Source organism: Lates calcarifer, linkage group LG11 (assembly GCF_001640805.2).
Source record: "Lates calcarifer isolate ASB-BC8 linkage group LG11, TLL_Latcal_v3, whole genome shotgun sequence".
Classification (NCBI taxonomy): domain Eukaryota; kingdom Metazoa; phylum Chordata; class Actinopteri; family Centropomidae; genus Lates; species Lates calcarifer.
The window spans coordinates 1,281,265-1,300,711 of record NC_066843.1 but is presented as its reverse complement, the minus strand read 5'-3'; the positions used below and the strand labels follow the sequence as shown (position 1 = coordinate 1,300,711).

Sequence of the window (19,447 nt, the reverse complement as noted above, 5' to 3'; positions counted from 1 at the left end):
TTCCACATTTTTCAGTAAATCATGTTGTACTCTGTATAGTCTGTTTTGATCATATTTCCATGTATTACATCTTAACAAATTAACAAATCTCAGTGCATATTTCCACCCAAATCCTACACATTAAAAAAGATCAGCCTGCCTATTAACAGAGTCGACATGATGCTGCAGGTTATTAATACTATCTATAGGATCTCAACCACATTCACATGTAAGTAAGCTGCATATTCCCCCTGATTAACCAACATGTTCTGAGGGTCTTACAATTGCTATTTTGGTGGATAAAGCAGACTGAGGTGATTAGTGCCCGGACACGAACAGGCAGACAACCTTTAAAAGTGGATTTGAAGAGGATTGATTATATTCCTTTTAGAGGATTATTGCAGGCAGCTGGTACGGAAATAAAGGCCATTGACGCCTGAGTGGGATACAGTTGTTTTAACAATGAGATGGTGGCAGCGGGCCAAAGTAAACAGTCCAGTGTGAGTGAGGAGTCCATTGTTACTCGTGTGTGCGGATGCCCGGTGATATTCACATCAACCTATCACAGCTCAGAGAGAATACGTCTGTCAGTTGTTTCTGACTCATCAGAGGTTATCCAGTCATGTAGCTCTAATGTCACAGCAAGGTGAGGTAAGGGACGGGATTTTAGCGAAGGTTCAGGTTTCACTTTGATTGCACAGTTGATATCAGTTGGACGGTGAATGTTTCTTCCATCAGAGCGAGTCTCTTTGAACTCAGCTGTTATCGTCTCGTTTTTCTTTCCAAAGTGCTCGTAAATCATATAACACTGAGGAAGATACAAACCTTTTAGACCATTACAAGTTTCCTCAGCATCAAATAAAAACTTGATCGTGTGTGGATGCTGCAGAACAGATTTTTATTCAGGGATAGCTTGAAGGTTACAGGACATTTGAGCCCTGAGTCACTGAGTTTTTCTATAAATAAATAAAGTGGATTAATGAAGACTACTAAATTTATGACTATCACGAGGCCCACTGATATTAAGGTTCAAGTTGCCTAAACATAACAATATGTCAACTACAACAGCCAAAGGACATCGCCTCATTTGGTGTTTCGCTGATGGTGGTGGGAAAGACCATCTAACACATCACCACAAAATCTCCCATAGGTGTTTAACCTGCTAGAGGACGCCTTACAATTCCATAAGGACTCACTAGAAACCTCTTGAAGGATCACTAGGATCTTGTAAAGGACCACTTCAGAAGACACCTACAACCTCCTTAAGGCCCACTAGAAACCCTCTGAAGTAATTAAGTAATTAACTGCAATGCCAAAACACCAATCGTACATTATATTTGTCATCTGCACCAACAAGCACTGTGTTTGCACATCTTCCTGATAGACAAGAGAGGAATGACTTTTGACCCTTGTCAATCACTATTGACAATTCATAGAAAACACAATGTCAAGAAAATGCTTGGGGGTGATAAAATACTCATTATAATACTAGCGCCACTCTTTTGACACCTTCAGTTAATTGAAGTAGAGCAAGTAAAACTGAGGCAGGTGAGATAAACATCCAAATCTTAGCAGACGTGAAGCAAGTCGTAGATTTTTCTTTTAGATCTAAGACAAAAGAGAGATCGGTCAGACTGAGATAAACTCAATCCCGCATGTGGTTGTTTCCCTCGTCTTCAGACAGCCCATTTATGTCGAGAAGATGAAAAAGCCATTAATATTAGATCTCTTCGAGGATTCTGCTCTCCACTGAGACATCCAAGTGCTTTTGATCAGCAATAAAAAAGTGGACAGTGAAACAAAAATAGCCTAGTTTTCCCTTTTTTCTTTCCTTTTTTTGGCTCTTTTATTTTAGACAAAGCAACTTTGTACTGTGGTGACAGAATGAGGAGAAGACGACATACATGTAAGAGCAACATGGAAAGGATGTTTTAATTAATTTACTAAATCCAATTACTGCAGAAATAGAGGTTATAGTCTAAACAGCATCCATTCTGGTGTGACAAACACTTCAGAACACTTCAACTGATTGGTAACAAATATTGAAAAATATATGGTCACCACTACACACTCAGTGTCCACTTTATTAGGTACACCTGTACAATCTAATGCAATCTAATACAACAGTTCTGTGGTGTTTGTTATGTTTTATTTAAGCCTGAGATAAAAGGAGAATATGTGACAGAGCTGTTGTACTGGATTGCATTGGATTGCATAGGTGTACCTAATAAAGTGGCCAGGAAGTGTAAACTTCATTATGATAAATGTTATGGAAGGGCCATTGTATTAACTGCAGTAGATTGTTCCTAATGAAAAATGTGTTTTGCGAGGTCACGGCAACCTTTGACCTTTGATAACCAAATTTTAATCAGTTCATCTTTGACTCTAAGTGGACGTTTATGTCAGATTTACTGAAATTCCCTCCAGATGAGACTTCTTGCAACTCATGTAAAATTATGTGTCCAATTGAAATACATTAGCTCCAAAGTTGTGCTGAGTGTCATGAAAAAAACAGAAAATTCATGTCCATGTACATAAATCAATAGCTTATATTTTGTGAATATGTCACAAACTGCTGTGAAAGTGGATTAGCACATTTTAAAATAAACCGTAACTGTCTAAAGTCCTGATCTAGGTCCTAAAAGGCCTGGCAAAGTCCTGTAGTGGCCACAAGAGTCTTCATTCTCCTGAGAGTAGACAGACCTCATCTGTTTGGGTTAAGTTGGACCAGACTGACACTCAATATATGCAGAGTCCGTTCGAGTTAACAGAAGTGTACAAGCTGGTAAAACAGGAAGGTCCTTGTTGTGTCCAAGTACATCACAGCTCTGTCTCACAGTGTCCTCTTTTGTGTTAGAGTCAGAACGTCTGGATGTTTTCCTCGCAACAAAGACTCATAGAAAATGTCTCTCACTGATCAAAACCAAAGCATGTCTCTCTGCCAGGCCCCTTTATTTTGTACAAGTGGAAAAAAGGGGGACTTAGCCTGAAAGAAATCCAGTGTCTTTCCATTTTCCCTCTGTGCTGTTAGCTGTGACCCTGCAGGCTTTAGGATCATTTTGGACGGTAATGAGATCCAATAATCCCCTCTGTCTCCTCATTCATGTTTCCAAAGGCTGGTTGACTGACACTATTCCTCAGCACGATAGTGTAGCAACATGGTAAGATTCATTTTAATACCCTTACATATTATTTAAAGAAGTGAAGGGCTTGTATCTATATCACGTGCAGCAATTACAGCAAAAAGACATTAAAATATAAAAGGACATAGAGTGAGATATGTGAGATTTTGTATTTACTCAGCTCTTTTCTGCTTTATGTTGCTGTAAAGCATGCTGTATGTTGACTGAACTGTGTAAACAACTATTGGATGGATTGCTGATAAACTTTGCTCAGACATTCATGTATTCATGTTTAGTGACCCCCTGAATATTCTGACAAGGCATGGAACGATATGAAATTTTCATGTCACGATTATCCTGGCCAAAATAATTGTGATTAACGATATCATTGCGATAATCATGAAAGTATCCTTTAAACTTTTAGAGTGATTTGAACTGTTCCTTATGGGCTGTACCCAAATAAATTTTATGGTTAATGAAATAGGAAAAACTGTAGTAAATTTTAGTCACTTACAGCAGTAGTGACAGGCCTTTGGAAAGATACAGCTCCCATTGTGGCAATTCAAAATAAATCAATACAGGACTGTATGTTGGCAAGCTAGACATATTTTTTTAAGTCACTCGTGAGGATATACACAATTGTCCCCAATCACGATTATTCAGATGATGGAAATTCACCAGGATCAACTTATTGTGAGTATTTTTTTTATTGCAGTTGGCAAAAAAATCGGAAATTGTTCCATCTGTACTGTTCTTATTTCTTGTTGAAGCAGATGAAGTAGTTTTTTGTGAGCAAATGATATAGTTCACATGTAGAATTGTACCTGAAGGAGCAGGAAACAAAATGAACAGCCAAATATTTTCTGCTGGTATTTTTAACTAAAAAGTTTAAATGAAAAAAAAACTGATTTCTCTCATAATCCACCATAAACTACCATGTGAACAAATCTTATTAGTTTTGGGGAGTAAATAGATTTTTCAAACTTCTAGGGGAGTCAGTGTTTATGCATCTTTTTTCATTTTTAAAAATGCTGTCAGCCCTTAGCATTTGATTGGTCTCTTCATCTCAATCCATGTCCATGTTTTTCTCCTCAAATATAACATCTTCAGTCACACACTGCGACTCTCAAAGTGTTTCAAACACTTAGTTCAAAGATGCCAAATATTTCTCTGCTGACAGACTTGGTGCAACATCTTCTCATTTCCATCCTGACCAAAGCTCTGCCTCCCTTGCAGGGACAAAAATCTGCCATCAGGCCGACTAATGCATTACTATATGCTCATTTAGCCTCTGAGAGAATAAAGAGCTCTTTGCTTTTTCCATGCCCTGCTTCTTCTACCTCTTTTTTTTAGCGTCCTGTGTGGAGTGACTGTACATTCCTCTCTAAGGCTTCCTCTTGTTTTTCATAATTGCTGCTGTTTGAAACTCAGCAGCTGCTTCGGGGCACAGAAACAAACCATGTGAAAAATTGTGCTTTTAGCTTTTGTCAGAGCTCATCTAAAATTACACACACAAGCTTTTTCCTTTTGATAATTCAAGTTTGCTTACACAGTGCATTCAGATGAGCAATTCCGAAATAGATTTATGATAATGAAAAACTAAAAACTTTATCCTTTTTTTGTGATGAGATGTCCTATTTCTAACTTATATTTCTCATTATTGTCTAGCTAAAGTCTCACCACAGTATCTACTGCTGTCTGCACTATGCCTGTTTTCTTTTTCAGGTATAAAATGAGCTTAAGTGAGGAGTTATAAATGATATACCCTCCCAAATACACTGCTGAAATGGTAATCAAAAGCACAGAAATGTAAACATCAGCTCCCCTCCTACACCACCATAAGAAGGCTGAAGTTTATTAATCTCATTTTCCAGGTAGAAAGGGGTCTGAATGCTTTCTTTCTTCTCCCTGTCAGTCCTCATGAACCAACAGAAGCTCAGTAAAGCAGCGAGAGGCATCTTCCCTTCTGCAGGAGTCTGACACAGTCTGTCTTGTTAGTTTCTTCCTATTCAGAGAAAAGTGAGCTAACACGAAGGGAGTGGAGATCCTGGTTTCAGGGTTACATTGAGAGCAGCACCCCAGAGGATTGTGGGATTTGGCAGGGATATCTTACAGATCTGTTTTTTTTTTTTCTTTTCTTTTTTTAAAAGTTTCTATAAAGGCTCAGATACCACTGGGCTGCACTTCTCCTTGCCAGCCAGAGGACGTGTGAAATCGTTACGAAAAGGAGATCAGTGGGTGATGATAAAAATCTCATGATAAAGGGTTTATCTTTAAACCTTTGGATCATTCAGTAACAATGTGGGAATTCTTTGATTCTGCTTGCTTGTGTGATGACGAAAAGATATATGCATGCCTTTTTTTTCTTTCTTTCTTTTTAGTGAATTTAAATTTTAACCTTTCCCTGCAAATGACATTTAGATACTTTGAGAGGTTTTTATAATGTCCAGTAGGAACTTTGTCACCAATACAGGAAATAGTTTGTCATTCGCATAATCCCAGTAAAAAATAAGGGTGAGGTGATGAGGATGGACTCAAAGGGACATGTTTGCATCCAGTCTTGAGCTAGTTGTTGACACTGACCATGACCACATGTTTCTTTTGACCTTGTCAAAGGGGTTCAAGTTGCCCAAACATAACATAATAAAATCCCGTAAAGGCTCACTAGGATCTTGTAAAGGACCACTTCAACCTCCAGAAGACACCTACAACCTCTACAAAGCCCACTAGAAAAGTTCTGAAGGACTTTTAGGACCTCTAAAAGGACCAATAAAATCTCTGAAAGACCCCTAGAAACTCCTAGATTACCTGTAGACCCTCCTCAATGATCACCACAGCCTCCTGACTTCCCCTTGAACCTTCTAAAGCACATCTAGAACCTTGTCATTGACCACTAAAACTTCCACAACTACTTGTAGAACTTTCTCAATGACCATTAAAACCCTTAGAAACTCTTAGAGGACCTTTAGAATCTCTACACCTTCTTAAAGGACCTTCATAACTTCCAAAAGAACCACTAGAACCTTCTTAATGACAACTAAAACCATTGGTATGACCAGTTAAATCCTCTAAAGAACCCTTGAATGACCTAAAGGACCTCTAGAACCACTAAAACAGCCTAAGCAATCCTCAGAACGTCCTAAATATCCATTAGAGCCTCATAAGGGACTCCTAGAACTTCTTTAGATTCTGTAAATAATGTCCTGATTGAAACATAAAGTGTGTCAGTAAGCCTGGAGCCAGGTTTTTCCTTTAATTTGTCACCTGTCTGTAGGTTGCACATTTGTTTCCCACCATAATGTGAAGCATAAAAAAGATGGGTCGACCTTACAGTGGATGGGTCAGTGATAACTGTTAAGAGAGTACACCGCTTGTCTTTTCTGTGCAGCAGCTATAATACTGCCGCAAACCACAGCCGAAGCTATCTGCTGGTCTCACAGCAAACCTAAACGAGGAGCAGAGATAGAAAAGATCCAATGAGTCCCTTTAATGTTACACATCAGGCTTCATCCACCCACTCTGCCCCTGCTGCCCATGCAAGCAAAAGAACACGATATGACTTCTTTATCATTCGCGCTAATAATCTCCCCATTTATATATCTGTCGGATCGCGTTCGCCCACCTCCCCCTCAGATGTCTGATTGGAGAGCACCGTCCTGAAGTTCAACAGTCCCTCTGTCAGATTCAGCTGACAGATCTGAACGGGCCACGCACCACTGCGTCTGAAAATGAACAGCCAGCCGGCGATCCCTGCAGATTAAAAACGACTTTTCCCTTGTAAAAGCACACTGCAGTAATTTCTGGCCCAGTGTACTCAGAGTGCAGCCTGAACACAATGGCTTCATGGTGGTGGAGGCTTCTGGGGACTGCTGATAAGGTGAAGCAAGCCTTTATTATTATTTATCCAGTTGGGGGATCATATTTCACCATATGAATAACACTATTATTTAGCAAGTGAGAAGTGCTGAAAAGCAATGTGGGAATTGGATAATAATAACCATCAGTTATTGCAGAGGCTGTCACGACTCCTACATTTACATCTGCTGTATATGCAAGCTTGTAGAAATGTTGTACTTCTACATAAACTTTAATGAAGCAGAAGCAGCTTCACATTATACACTTTTTTTACTCAGTGTTCCCCTTCTCAGGATGAATTAAACTATCCATTTTCACAGCCCACAGGATCCACTATAGTTAATGGCCACATTATGTAGGGAACATTATACCAAAATCCATGGATACAGCTGCACATGTCCTGGATTAATCAACAAAATGAAGCTTTTTCTGATTAGAACAGATTCCTGCAGCGTCCAGGAAATCAGCAGCACTTTGTAACTTGATTTAATTACAAATATTGTGTGAATAAGTAGCTGGATTTTCTCCTGTAATGCAAGAATAGCATCGATTTCAGGGCTTTTGTGTTGCATTGTGTGTTATCGTAAGCTGTTATGTTGTGCATCCCCTGCAGGTTTCAAGCCCCAGTTTGAATAATTTATGATAATATTTTACGAGGAGGAAACACTCGGTTTATGTGGAAGTTAAAATGGTGAAATTATTGTTTGTTTTTGCAACAGAAGTCGGTGGTCGCGAGCTCTGCCGCACCCAGAGAGGAGACTGACAGTCGGCCTCTTCCCCAGGGATGGAGGAGCTACATGTCACCTGAGGGACAGAGGTATTATGTCAACAGCTGCAGTAAAGGTAAGAGCCACACCTGAAAACAAAGAAAAACACCTGCAAATCAGCTGAATCCACACTGGAAAGTTGGATTGTCGGGGGATGTTGGTGGATTCTGGTTCTGGTTCTGGCTCAAATATAAACGTAGTTGGACATACAAACTGAAGATATGTGAAATAAGGTTTTCATTAGGGATGGGCATAGTTGATCAATCTTTTATTGATCGCTAAGAATTTTGCTTATCTCATGGACTTAAATCAATACATTCGAATCAGTGAGGTTGTGTAGTTCATCTTGAAGCAATATAATGATTTTCACTACATGGCAGCAACTAGCAGGAGGCACCATTAAAATCTAACAGAGCTGTCGTAAAAATCGAAGCTAAACTGAAGAGTGAGACAAAGTTTTGGGAAAATTGTCTGCACTAAATAACACATTTTATTGACATTTGATATGACTGATAGCTTTGTTGGTATTGTATCTAACAGACTCAGTTGCGATTGCACTGTAGCTTTGGTTTGTTAATTTGTTTGGTTGTTGTTGGACTATAATTATTTAATTGAGGAAGAACACACTTTCTTTAGCAGTCTATTTTCTGCCATAGGGATTTTCAGGATTTTCAATTTTGTTGGTTGAAATTGGCTCCCATAGCAAAGTATTTGTGCTGCAAATGCAATTTTTCTAATCTGACGTCCTTTTCTAATCTAATCTCTTCTTGTCCTTTTGCATTTTCTGAAATTTTATAACTTTCAGAGTTGAGAAAGTTTTATCTTTATGTAAATGTCCCCTGTACAGGAATAATAATCAGTTGCCAATAACCAATAATCCTCTCTGTCTTTAGTGAGATTTCAACAGGACACATTAAGACCAACAACCCCAATCCACCTTTCTACTGTTACATAACATTTTAATGATGTTAGAAATCAACAAGCTTTAGTCAGATATTACTGCATGTACTGAGTGTCACCTCCTTGTGAGGTTCAGTTTAGATACGGTGGCATTCAACTCCCACTACCTTAACACTGTGAGCTACAAGGACTCATTATCATTCCTCGCCATCATCGTGTCTCAGCGGTCCATTCATGTGGAGACAGGCCTGCAGATTCGATCCACTTTAATCTGATTATCTTAAACGTGTGGCACTTGAGGCCGATCGGCACAGCCAGTATCTCGGCCGTGAGATCTGCAGATTCGGAGGTGGAGGGATGTTTCTGTTGTTTGTCTCCTCCTTTAATACACTGCCACGTAACAAGAGGCCACAGAGTTACATTAATGCAGAGGCTCAAAGGCAGGCAACCCTTCACAAACATCTGCTTCAGTGTGTATCTGTGTGTATGTCTGTGTTTTTTACACCTCATTTGGGAAGGAATCCAGAGGGATGGGACAGGCTCCCATGGGACAAACCAAGGCTGCATCAACAACAAACCTGGCAGTAATTGCACTTTGGCTCAAAGCAGACACACACTGAGCAGCAAAAAAATAAATAAATAAAATCACCCAAAAGCTATTTTTATATTCAGAAACCATATGCCTGAGCAGTCACTTTTTATTTCGTCTCAATTTGTTGTTGTTTCATGTCTGAATTTGGCACTTTGAAAAGCTGCTGTTGAGGCCGTGTGTGTGTGTGTGTCATATTAATGCCAGAGTGCGTTAACTGTGTTTATTAAAAAGCTGCTTGTTGTTTACAGCCTGTGTCGTTTAATGAAGGAGGTGCACAAATGAGGATCAGTTGAAATCATTTCACTTAATCCCCCTGGAGTGGTAAATATGACAGAGGGATTAGTAACGATGAGAAAGAACTACAAGGAGGAAACGAGGCTTGAAAAATGTCACTGTGTATGATGACATCTGTTATAATTTGGCAGAAATAAGTAGCAACTGATATAAGAGGCAGATTAGTCAGGCTGAAGAAAGCTGACAAACCAACTGTACAACAGGGTACAGGGGGTTTTCTGTACAAATTACTTTTATACAAATTCTCGTTCTTTCGGTATTATTCATATTTAGGGTCCTACAGAACTCTGGCAGCAGTGGCCCAAGAGTTAAAAGGTTAAAACTACTGATAATCTAGATGGAAAAACTGTCACAAGGTGATTTCAATTCAATATCTTCTGTTTTCATTGAGCTTGGACACTGGCCCCTTTTCAAGAGACATATGCTACGCTACTGTAGTACGCATTTATCCAGTCCAATTAGCTATATCATAAGTAACATGGGTCCGTTTTAGCTAAATGTCTACTCCATTGTCTCATGAATTAGTCTCATGATCCAAAAGCAAATTGGTTAATTACGTCTTGGTTTTGACAGAAATAAGGCTTTTTCACACTGGAGCCCTCCTAATATTAGCGTAGCACAAAGAAAACGGAACCATCAGGAGCTAACATTAATGTTAATTTGGCTGAGAAGCCTAGCTTATGTTGTAATCATTGGCAAAATGGTAACAAATATCCCCAGAGCCCTGCACAAGGAATTTGGAATAAGCTAGGTAACATTAGACTCCCAAACTAATGGTTAGCATTTGCTTAATCAAAACGACTCAACCTTATCAAGCTAACTAACAGCCTCAGGCTTGACATATTGTTTTATTAGGCTATCATTATCACGATTATCATTACGATCTTTCTCTGAGCGTAACCACGTAACCATAAAAATATTTAGCAATGCTGTCATTACTACAAATGGATATTGTACTGCAGGATCAGATATTTGGGTGGCAAACAAATACGTCATCTGTGAGTATTTTACTGATACATCCAGTATCAATGTAAATTAGCAACATATCCTTATTACATTTATGAATAAAATGTAATCTTGTCGCTAATATATTTTGCACAAAATGTATTTGCTGTAGCAATTTAGCTGCATAGCTTTGTAAGTTTAGGGAGAAAATGTTGGATCAGCTCAAACAACTGTATTTATGACAGAAAATGTGTAGGTGTGTTTGTTGTACAGTTCATCAAGAAAAACTTAAATGTGTAACACAACAGGATCACAGTAATGCAGTAGTTATGTTCAGTGACTTAATTAAAATCTTCACATTAACAGATTATCGTGGATTTCTGCTTTCTGTCCACACATATTTGGATTTGAGCTTTTGCCACTGCAGTGACAGAGCTGCCAAAACATGTCTGCTCACACACGCTCCAATATTTCTGTTAGAAGAAGCAGCTTCATTGCACTTAAGGACCCACAGCGTGACGGAGTAACACTGATTCACCCACAGCTATCACAGCGCAGAGGACTTCCTGCTCTACAGAGTGGAATGATTCGAGATTATTTGTGTGACTGACGACTAAAATACAGGAGGCAAGTTGGAAATTATCCAGAAGAGTGGTTTTTTTTTGTCCTCCAAAAGGTTTACATACATGCACAAGAAGAATCTTTTGTTTTTCGGAAAACACATTTTATAGTTCACACATTGTCCTTACCTTGAAGTCACTTTTCTTATGACTGTTCCAATAACAAGGTTACAAAGTTTTTGTTTACTCTTACTAGATGATATTTAAAAAGCCTGAGGAAAATGTAAGGATTCCTTGTGCTGAAATGGCAAGAAGAATACAACAAGGAAAATAACGCTACATGAAGCCCAGGGAGTTTGTATTGTCTGCTCGTGGCAGCCACAAAATGAAAGGTTTTGGTTGAAGAAAAAAAAATACTATTATTTAACGGAGGTTTAACCCCTGTGGAGCATGAGGTTGCAGAGCAAAACATTTCATCATAACCAACCAGTTAGATTTTGACATCATTTAATGCCATATTGACCTGAGTCTGGAAATAGAAAATCTCATTGAGTGTCCAAAATGGAAAGGGTTTATCCCCTGAGGAGCATGAATGTGCAGAGCAAAATTTTGTTAGAAAATGTTTGGTTTTGACATAAGGTAATGATGTTGATCTGAGTGTAGCGCTAGAAAAATCTCATTGATCGTTAAGAAGGGAAAGGGTTTATCCTCTGAGGAACATGAATGAGCAGAAAATTTCATCGCGTTCAACCAGTTAGATTTTGACTGAATTTAATGACATTTTGACTTGAGTTTGGAGATAGAAAAATGTCACCGAGTGTCCAGAAGGGAAAAGGTTTATCCCCTGAGGAGCATGAATGTAAAGTGCCTTTCACTCTGCTCTTTACATTTTTTATACTTCCTGTGTTCAAGTGGAAAATTGGACATAATGGGAGTGAACATATAAAACCTGCTGCTCATCAAAAGTAGAGCTGAAGTCTGTCCAAATAAATATCAATGCTGTTGTGAAGGAGCTGATGTTCTGTGAAGCTGTTTTTTTTTTTTTAAGCTGTCGTCCTTCCTGTTATTTGTATCGTTCCAGAAACAACATGGCGGCATCCCTCCTTGTCGGCCGAGGCCCCACAGAGACCGCTGGCACGACAAAACTCCTCACCATATGGTAAAAACTGAGCCGTTATCTTCTCAGCCTTCCATGTTTTTTTGACACAGTTTCTAAAGGCAGCAACATGTAGAAAACAAAACACGGGCAGGAAGGCTGAAAACGGGGGTTGAAGAAACGAGAAAAGGAGTTTAATAGAGGTTTTAAAGGTTGAGAATGACAAAGATTAGTGTTAAGAGAATAGGCAGGGAGCTGATAATGAGTATAATTTCTGTATTCATTGGGTAAATTGCTCTTTTTATGATGCTTGTTTCCATTGGGAGCTACAGGCCATGACTTAATGTCTCAACATTTTTCCAGCAATCATTCGTCATCAGCAGTAATCTGCTTATTATAGCAATCGCTCCAAATACAGGAGATCACACCGTGTTTCCTAGAGACTTACTAACATTTTCCCATTTTCCTTTGGACTTATCCCTTGTGATACGTTACTCTGCTGTGCCCTACATCGTCATGAACCTCAGGTAGCACTTACTGGAGGAAATCCTACATTTTCTTAATGAGCGGCTCGTTATGTTTCGTCGCTGCCAGCATCCTCACTAACAACATCTTAGCGGATAACAGATGGTTTTCTTCTTTCTGCTGGCATGTGGCCTAAACACACTTAGAGGAGGAGGCAGTCAGCTGCAGGGGGGTTTGTCAGTGTTCAACCAGACAAGTGTGTGATCCTCCCTCAGAGAGAAAGAAGTTTAATGAAGGCCAGGTTCGGATCTGAGCCTCTGGACAGGAAACTGGGGATTTGACTGGGCCAAAGAGAGAGAGAGAAAAAGAAATAATGACGCAGCATCCGAATGGAAGAAGAAGCGAGAAGGCTGAACTGCTGAGCACATGCCTTCACATCATGGACACATATATGCATGAACACAAACAAAATACACAGAACAATAAGAATAAGAAAATGACAAATTCTTAAAATGTATTTATTTATTTGCCTGGTTCATTGCTATAGATGGTTAGTATTTGGCCATATACTGAAATCGTGTCACTGGTCATTGAGGGGGTAATCCACAGATCTGGAAACTATATTTCTGAGGTAGAAACTCAGTCATGATTTGCTTCGGCATTTTGGGGAACATGCATATTTTTTTATCTCTCCAAAAGTGAAATAGAAAGGCAAATCATGTCCCCTGTATGTGTTTAGTACAAAAATACAGTCAAGAGTAAAAAAAAAAAGGCGATATGTGGTTAAATGCTGGAACTATTTCTTGGCAAACAGGAGCTGTGCATCTGTTTCTGTTAACAAAATGTCCTTAGCTTGTACACTTACACAAATATAAAATATGTGTTTGAACCTTGATACGCGCCCCCACACTCGTCCCACAAATCTGCCACTAACAACACTATAACACCAGCTTACAAGTAGTAAAGGTCATATTTCTACCACTGCTACTTTCTGTTGCACTCTAAATCTTTCACAGTGCTGTCTGGTGCAGAGTGTAATAATAATGATAATGATATACCACAGCCACCTGGAGATGGGGTTCCTGCACCGCCCTCACCACCCGGCCTTTTCGTGGCTGTGGTTGAGCGATGAGAAGACCAACACAGCCACACCACACACTAACAGATTTACCAGCAACAACCGGAGTCTGGACTCTCAAAACTTCAAATCTGACGACTTTAGAGTAAACAAACATGGTGGACGACATGGTGGCTATTGTTCCGTTCTATGTGACAGTCCACATAGCGTGTGCTCGGCTTTCCTCAGTGTTTCCCCCCACACAACCGGATTCCTGATCATAAGTATTGAACATCGATCATCTTCAGAGCAGATCAGGGAGGGTAAAATCACTCTGAACACACCTCACACCTCAGGAAAATCTGACAAGATCATCTTTAGAACCAACAGATAATCATCTCTTTGCTAACTTTGATCAGGAGGAGGGGATTCAGGCCGAAAAACAGCAAGTAATGCATACCCCACTTACTGTTAATGAGTCTTTTTTTGTGATCTGCCATTTTGTCCAACACAACTGATTTCTCGGACAGATAGACAGACTGGGACCAGGATCAGGGTTACTCTTTAAGGTGCAGACGTGAGATTAGTATCTCTCAGGATGATTTATTTAACTGTTCTTAGGCCACAAGCGAGTTGGACACATCTGTGAAGACTGAAATGCGTAATTTTCATCATAAAGCCAAAGACAAAGTACAGTCATTATTCCAGTAGCCTTCATAGGTGAAATATTAGATCTGTTTTTGATGGATCACAGTGTGTGTGCCAGAGACCTTTGGATGTTAAATTTTACTGTTCGCTAAGAGAGGTCAATGAAGGTCGCAGATTTCTTATTGCCCCTTTAAGCAAAGTGACCGCCATCTCTATTTTTGGAGTCACCTCCGTTTTCCTGCAGGCGGGTCTGGTCCAGCTCTGACCAGCGTCCACGGCTGTGATGCGAGGCCTCAGGGGTCGGACTCTGCCGGGCTCACGTGTTTTACCTTCAGCTGGAGACGGGCCAAGTTGATGTGCAGCGAGCGGACAGCTCATGAATCAGAGGCGATGAAGAACCATTAAGGGCACGCAGGATGAAACCAGCGGCGTTACTACAGAGCTGTGAACTCCCCAGGGCCTTTCTCATTAAGGACATTCATTCAATATGTGTTTATAAATGGATCTGAAAAGAGGATGTCCACCTGAAATAAGACCAATTCAGTACTAAAAAATGGCCAGGGTTGCCTTCAAAGACCTATAAATGAACAAAAACTGGAGTGAAATGGTGATTGTTTTGGAGTAGGTCTACTCTGAAAAAGATAAACCGCAGTCTTGACACCTCAGTATTAGGATGTCATATATCAAAATCTCAGTACAAGATGACCTTTCTGTTGTAATTGAGTTGAATTGCCGAATGCTGGCTCCCCATCTGCTCATTATTATCAAGTTACTGAACAACAGTAAGAATCCAGCTGTCACTTTCATCAATAACATGTGGTTTATGATCTGTTTGTCTTCAGCTAATGGATGCCACGTCAGCACAAAGACCAGTCAGCCCACAGAGACCACGGACGTTGCTCTGAGGAAACCAAAACAGGTGTGTGCTGTAAGTCATTGAAGAGTCTAATTAACAGTGCAAATTGTCAAACATAAGAGGCCTCACATATTGATGAAGCTGTTATTCAGCAGCTGTTTCCCTTCGTGGTTTAATGCAGAGTTGATACACAGAATTGATTTATTCATTTGTTGATCGACCAGCAAGTCCTTCAGATTGGACAACAGAATCTGTTGTTTGCCCTTTAGAGCGACACATGGAAGAGTTTTATGCTCTAATGCGATCAATGACAGGTTGATATCTTTTTGCCAGTGCCTTTAAAAGTTTTTACACATCACTTAAATAAAATACACTGGCTTTAGTGATGAACTTACAGAGAATTATCAGCTGAATCTCCAGCTCCTCGGCTTCACAGAGCTTTATAGCAAGTTTCAGCAAGGGTTGCTAACTGTCCATGGGAATTAACGAGAATGAACTGGAAATAGGAAAAGTCTACTCACAAATAAACCAAAGAGTCAAAAATTTTATTTTTAAAATTTGGATTACTTTGCAATGTTTGTGTTTATATATGATACAGTTTGTATAAATCACCTCAAATTTCTAGTTAATTCCCATTAATTTCCATAAATTCACGTAAAATTCCAATAGTAATTCTCTCATGTTAAAAATCTGATGTTTGGTTTACCCATCCATCCAACCAGACCTCCAACCTCTGTGGTCTTTGTTGCTATATAACAACATCGCGTCACTTCCTCCTTTCTTATAATTCCTACCATGCTGATCACTTGAACGCAAACATATGTCGTCCTTGGTGGACATCCCCAATCGACAACAACTCTGATAACTGATGAGGTATCAAGCAAATAAATGGACATTCCCAGTTTCTAGCCTCTCAGATTTGAGGATTTGCTGCTTTTCTTCCGTATTTTAAATCTTTGGATTTCCAAGCGGTAAACAAAAACAAACAATTTCAAGATGTCACCTTGGAGGGAACTTGCAATCCAGCTTTCATTTTACAGAAATAAAAATTAAATCAAGAGAATCATTGATAGATTTAGATCTATTTGAAGCCCTGATCATCGTCATATTCTCCCCTATAAGCTCAGTTCTCAGTATTTCCATGAGATAAAGCTGCCGAGCTCTGCCCACCGAAGGCAGAGCCGCTCCCGCTGCTCCGATGAACCTGGGCCAACATCGCTTACATGCCAACCCACGTGACTAATTGCGAGTCAGATGAGGGCATACCGTGTCATGATCACACTGGAGAGTATAGATGGACAGACACTCGGGCCATATGGGCGGCTGAGATTTTGGACTCCACATGTCAGAGTTTGTCAGTTTTTTTTAGGAAAAGAAGGCCAGCCAAGACAGTTGAAGCTCAAGCTGTGGGATCGCTGGGAAGTATTGGTGGGGGCCACGGATCACAGGGCAAAAAAAAACCTGGATCGTGGTTCTGTGGTGGTCGGATCTGCCCTCCGCCATGTTCTGCACAGCGAAGGTGAGGATGTGGGTGGATGTAGAGGTTTGTTCAGGCTGCGATGGCAATGTCAGGCCAGTGCAGGTAGATTGGGGAAGGTGTGAACAGAGAGAGCTGCTTCCACTCTGGTGTTTGACAAATCGGGTGAATCATCGTCGTACCAGAGAGACGATAATGCCGTAGCCGCCGCTACTTTGCGTGAACAAACACCGAACGCATGTAAATACTTGCTAATATTTCAGCATAAAGTCCCTGAATTTTGGCTCCTCAGCGCGCCTTTTTTAACCCCGTCTTCCAACACACAATCAGAGACGCTGCATCTCATTGGCTGCCTGATTTCCCTCCTATTCTCTCTCTCCCTCCTCCCCCCTTCCTCTCCTCCTTCCTCCCCATCGTAATTAGTCTCTTAAAGATCATCATTCAGCCATTTCCATCAAACCAACCCCCACACCACTGCTCCCGCTGCCTCCTCCTCCTCCTCCTCCCTCCTCCTTCACTATCAGGCTCTCTGGGGAGGGAGGTGTGGCAAGGATCATGTAAATAAACCCCCCTCCTCCTCCTTCCTCACCTCCTCACCCTTCTCCTCCTCTTCTTAGTCTCATAACTCTCTTTTTTCCTTCACATTCTCGCCTTTACGCTCCAGCATCTTCATCCATGATCTGACTCAGTGGTCTCTCTCTCTCCCTCTGTCTCTCTGCATTGGGTTGAGGGGTGAGGGGTGATGTGGAGGGGTGAGTATGCAAAAGCCCCCCACCCCCACCCCCCTCCTCCTCCTCACAGGCAGCATCCATCTCCTCGCAGCCTTCAATCTTAAAACTCGTGTGACAGCAGCTTAACCGGAGGCTAGACTTCGTCACGCTCCCGTGCAACCCCCCTCCTCCTCCTCCTCACCCCTGACGCTACCTCCCCCCACCCCTCCTCCCCTCCCCCTGCAACGCGACTCCTCTCCACTCACTCTGTAGCTTGTGAGACTGAAGGCAGCCTCGGTGCGTGGAGGGTGAGAGAGAAAGAGGAGAGAGAGAGAGAGAGAGAGAGAGAGAGGCTTTCCCAGAATAGAGAAGCAGGAGGAGGTGAGAGGGATGATGATGGAAGCCAGCTTCGACACTGAGGAGAGTTTTGATGATCCCTCCTGTCTCGCCCCGCAGCCCCCCGGCTCCGTCTCCCCGGCCAAGAGGCAGATCAAGGAGGTCAAGGAGACCAAGATCACCGTGAGTACCCGGGAACTTAACCCTCCTCCTCTCTTCTTCTTCTCCTTCTTCTTCTTCTTCTTCAGCTTCTCCCATCTGCTCCTGTCTGCTCCTTAAAACAAGTTCACATCAGTTTCCTGTCATCTGTTGACATTGTTTGCAGGAGTAACAAGGGGTTTCCCTGCATATTGGATTAGTCTGAATGAAGAAGCAGCTGCACAGGAGTTTTTGCGCTCGCTGACTTGACTCGTCTCGACTCATAGCATCGTGAAAGATAAATTTAAAGCGTTACTGAAAGCGCACCAAAAAAGTAGGGAGCTGATTTAGTTGCCTGCAGACTGGTGTTGGTATTTTTAGCATCGCCTTTTTTTGTCATCGAGTTGTTGGTCAGTGTGGTTTCTTTTCTTTTCACATGTAATTTGCAGGGCAGTGCTGGGTCACACAGCACTGCTGTTTGTCATCCAGCAGCAGCAGCATTCGGGAAGTGAGCACTGAAGAAGTCGTAGTCGGATTTTAATCTGCGAACTCCCCCGGTGTCGGTCTGTGATGAGGAGGAATTAAACCCGCTCCTCGCCCAGTAAAGTGTACAGTATCTTTGTCTCAAGATGCCCAGACAGTAGCTGTGGTTATGTAAGTTTAGTCCATAATGATGACTGTTGGAGGAGGAGGAGGAGGAGGAGGAAGGTGGAGGTGGTGGGGTTTTTGTGTCTCTCTGGGAGCTGATTTTTTGCGCTCACTGACCTGCTGCAGCCACGGGAGCCGTCAAGCCTGGCTATTGTCGGGGGGAAAAGGAAAAAAGAAAAATCCCAACCAGACCTTTTGCGAGAGATGCAGCAAGTCCAGTTTCCATGGTGACAAAAGCAATAGCACTGATTAATGGGTGTTGAAATGGAAAACACTGGCATAGGAGAAGGTGGTGGTTGTGGAGAGGGTAGAGCCATTCAGATATTCAGTGAAGACATTAAAAAAAAAGATGATTTCTTCCTCTTTTTTATTGCACGGCCTTCTTGTTGACACGCTGTGCTTTGGCTCCAGTGAATTCTGATGTAGATCTGAGGCATGAGAGCAGGTTTTCTGCTGTATTTCAACACAATTTCACATCTCCAGATGAGTCCTGATGTGTGGAAATGTGCAGCAGTGTAAACAAGAATCATTCATATTCAATTTTCCTGCTGCAGCAAAATGAAGCTGAGGGAAAAAAAAAAAATTACGGGTGATAGTGATTAAATCTGCAGTTGTGGCTGGGTGACGTCAGTCCACAAAAGGTGTCTTTTTGTTCGCCGTGGTGCACCTCACGTTACACAACCCCACCACAGTTGTCATGGAGACGCACACATCCATGGCCGTTGGCGAAACAGACCCCTCGCAGGACGCCGAGGCTCCACGCGTCAGATTTTACGGAGCTGATGTGTAACCTTGTTTTCACCTTCAGCCAAAATCAGACCAAATGTTTTGTTTTGTTTATTAAACATTCATCCAGTTTGACTTGTTGCTATGCTGCGTGCGCTCAACGTAGGCACTCGGGGGGGGGGGGGGCTCGTTAAAGAGTGTCATCTGGCTTCGTTGGCGGGACTCGAACGGGGCGCTTTGATTGGCCAGCGAAGAAGAAGAGAAGGGAGGAAAAGG

The 19,447-nt window shown here is 41.3% G+C and overlaps 1 protein-coding gene across 4 annotated transcripts in view; it reads left to right on the top strand.

Moving 5' to 3' along the window:
• Positions 1-19,447, top strand: part of gas7a (growth arrest-specific 7a) — a 43,568-nt gene that overhangs the window by 6,521 nt on the left and 17,600 nt on the right. The window contains exons 1-5 of one of the 4 annotated variants that reach the window (XM_051073806.1): positions 3,066-3,140; positions 7,676-7,799; positions 12,096-12,173; positions 15,123-15,199; positions 17,780-17,842. In XM_051073806.1, coding sequence (XP_050929763.1) covers positions 3,138-3,140; positions 7,676-7,799; positions 12,096-12,173; positions 15,123-15,199; positions 17,780-17,842 — 345 coding nt within the window. In that variant the 5' untranslated portion in view covers positions 3,066-3,137. Of the gene's footprint in view, positions 1-3,065; positions 3,141-7,675; positions 7,800-12,095; positions 12,174-15,122; positions 15,200-16,207; positions 16,656-17,180; positions 17,843-19,447 lie in introns of those variants that run through there. The other 3 variants (XM_018661522.2, XM_018661524.2, XM_018661523.2) reach the window with 3 other exon arrangements.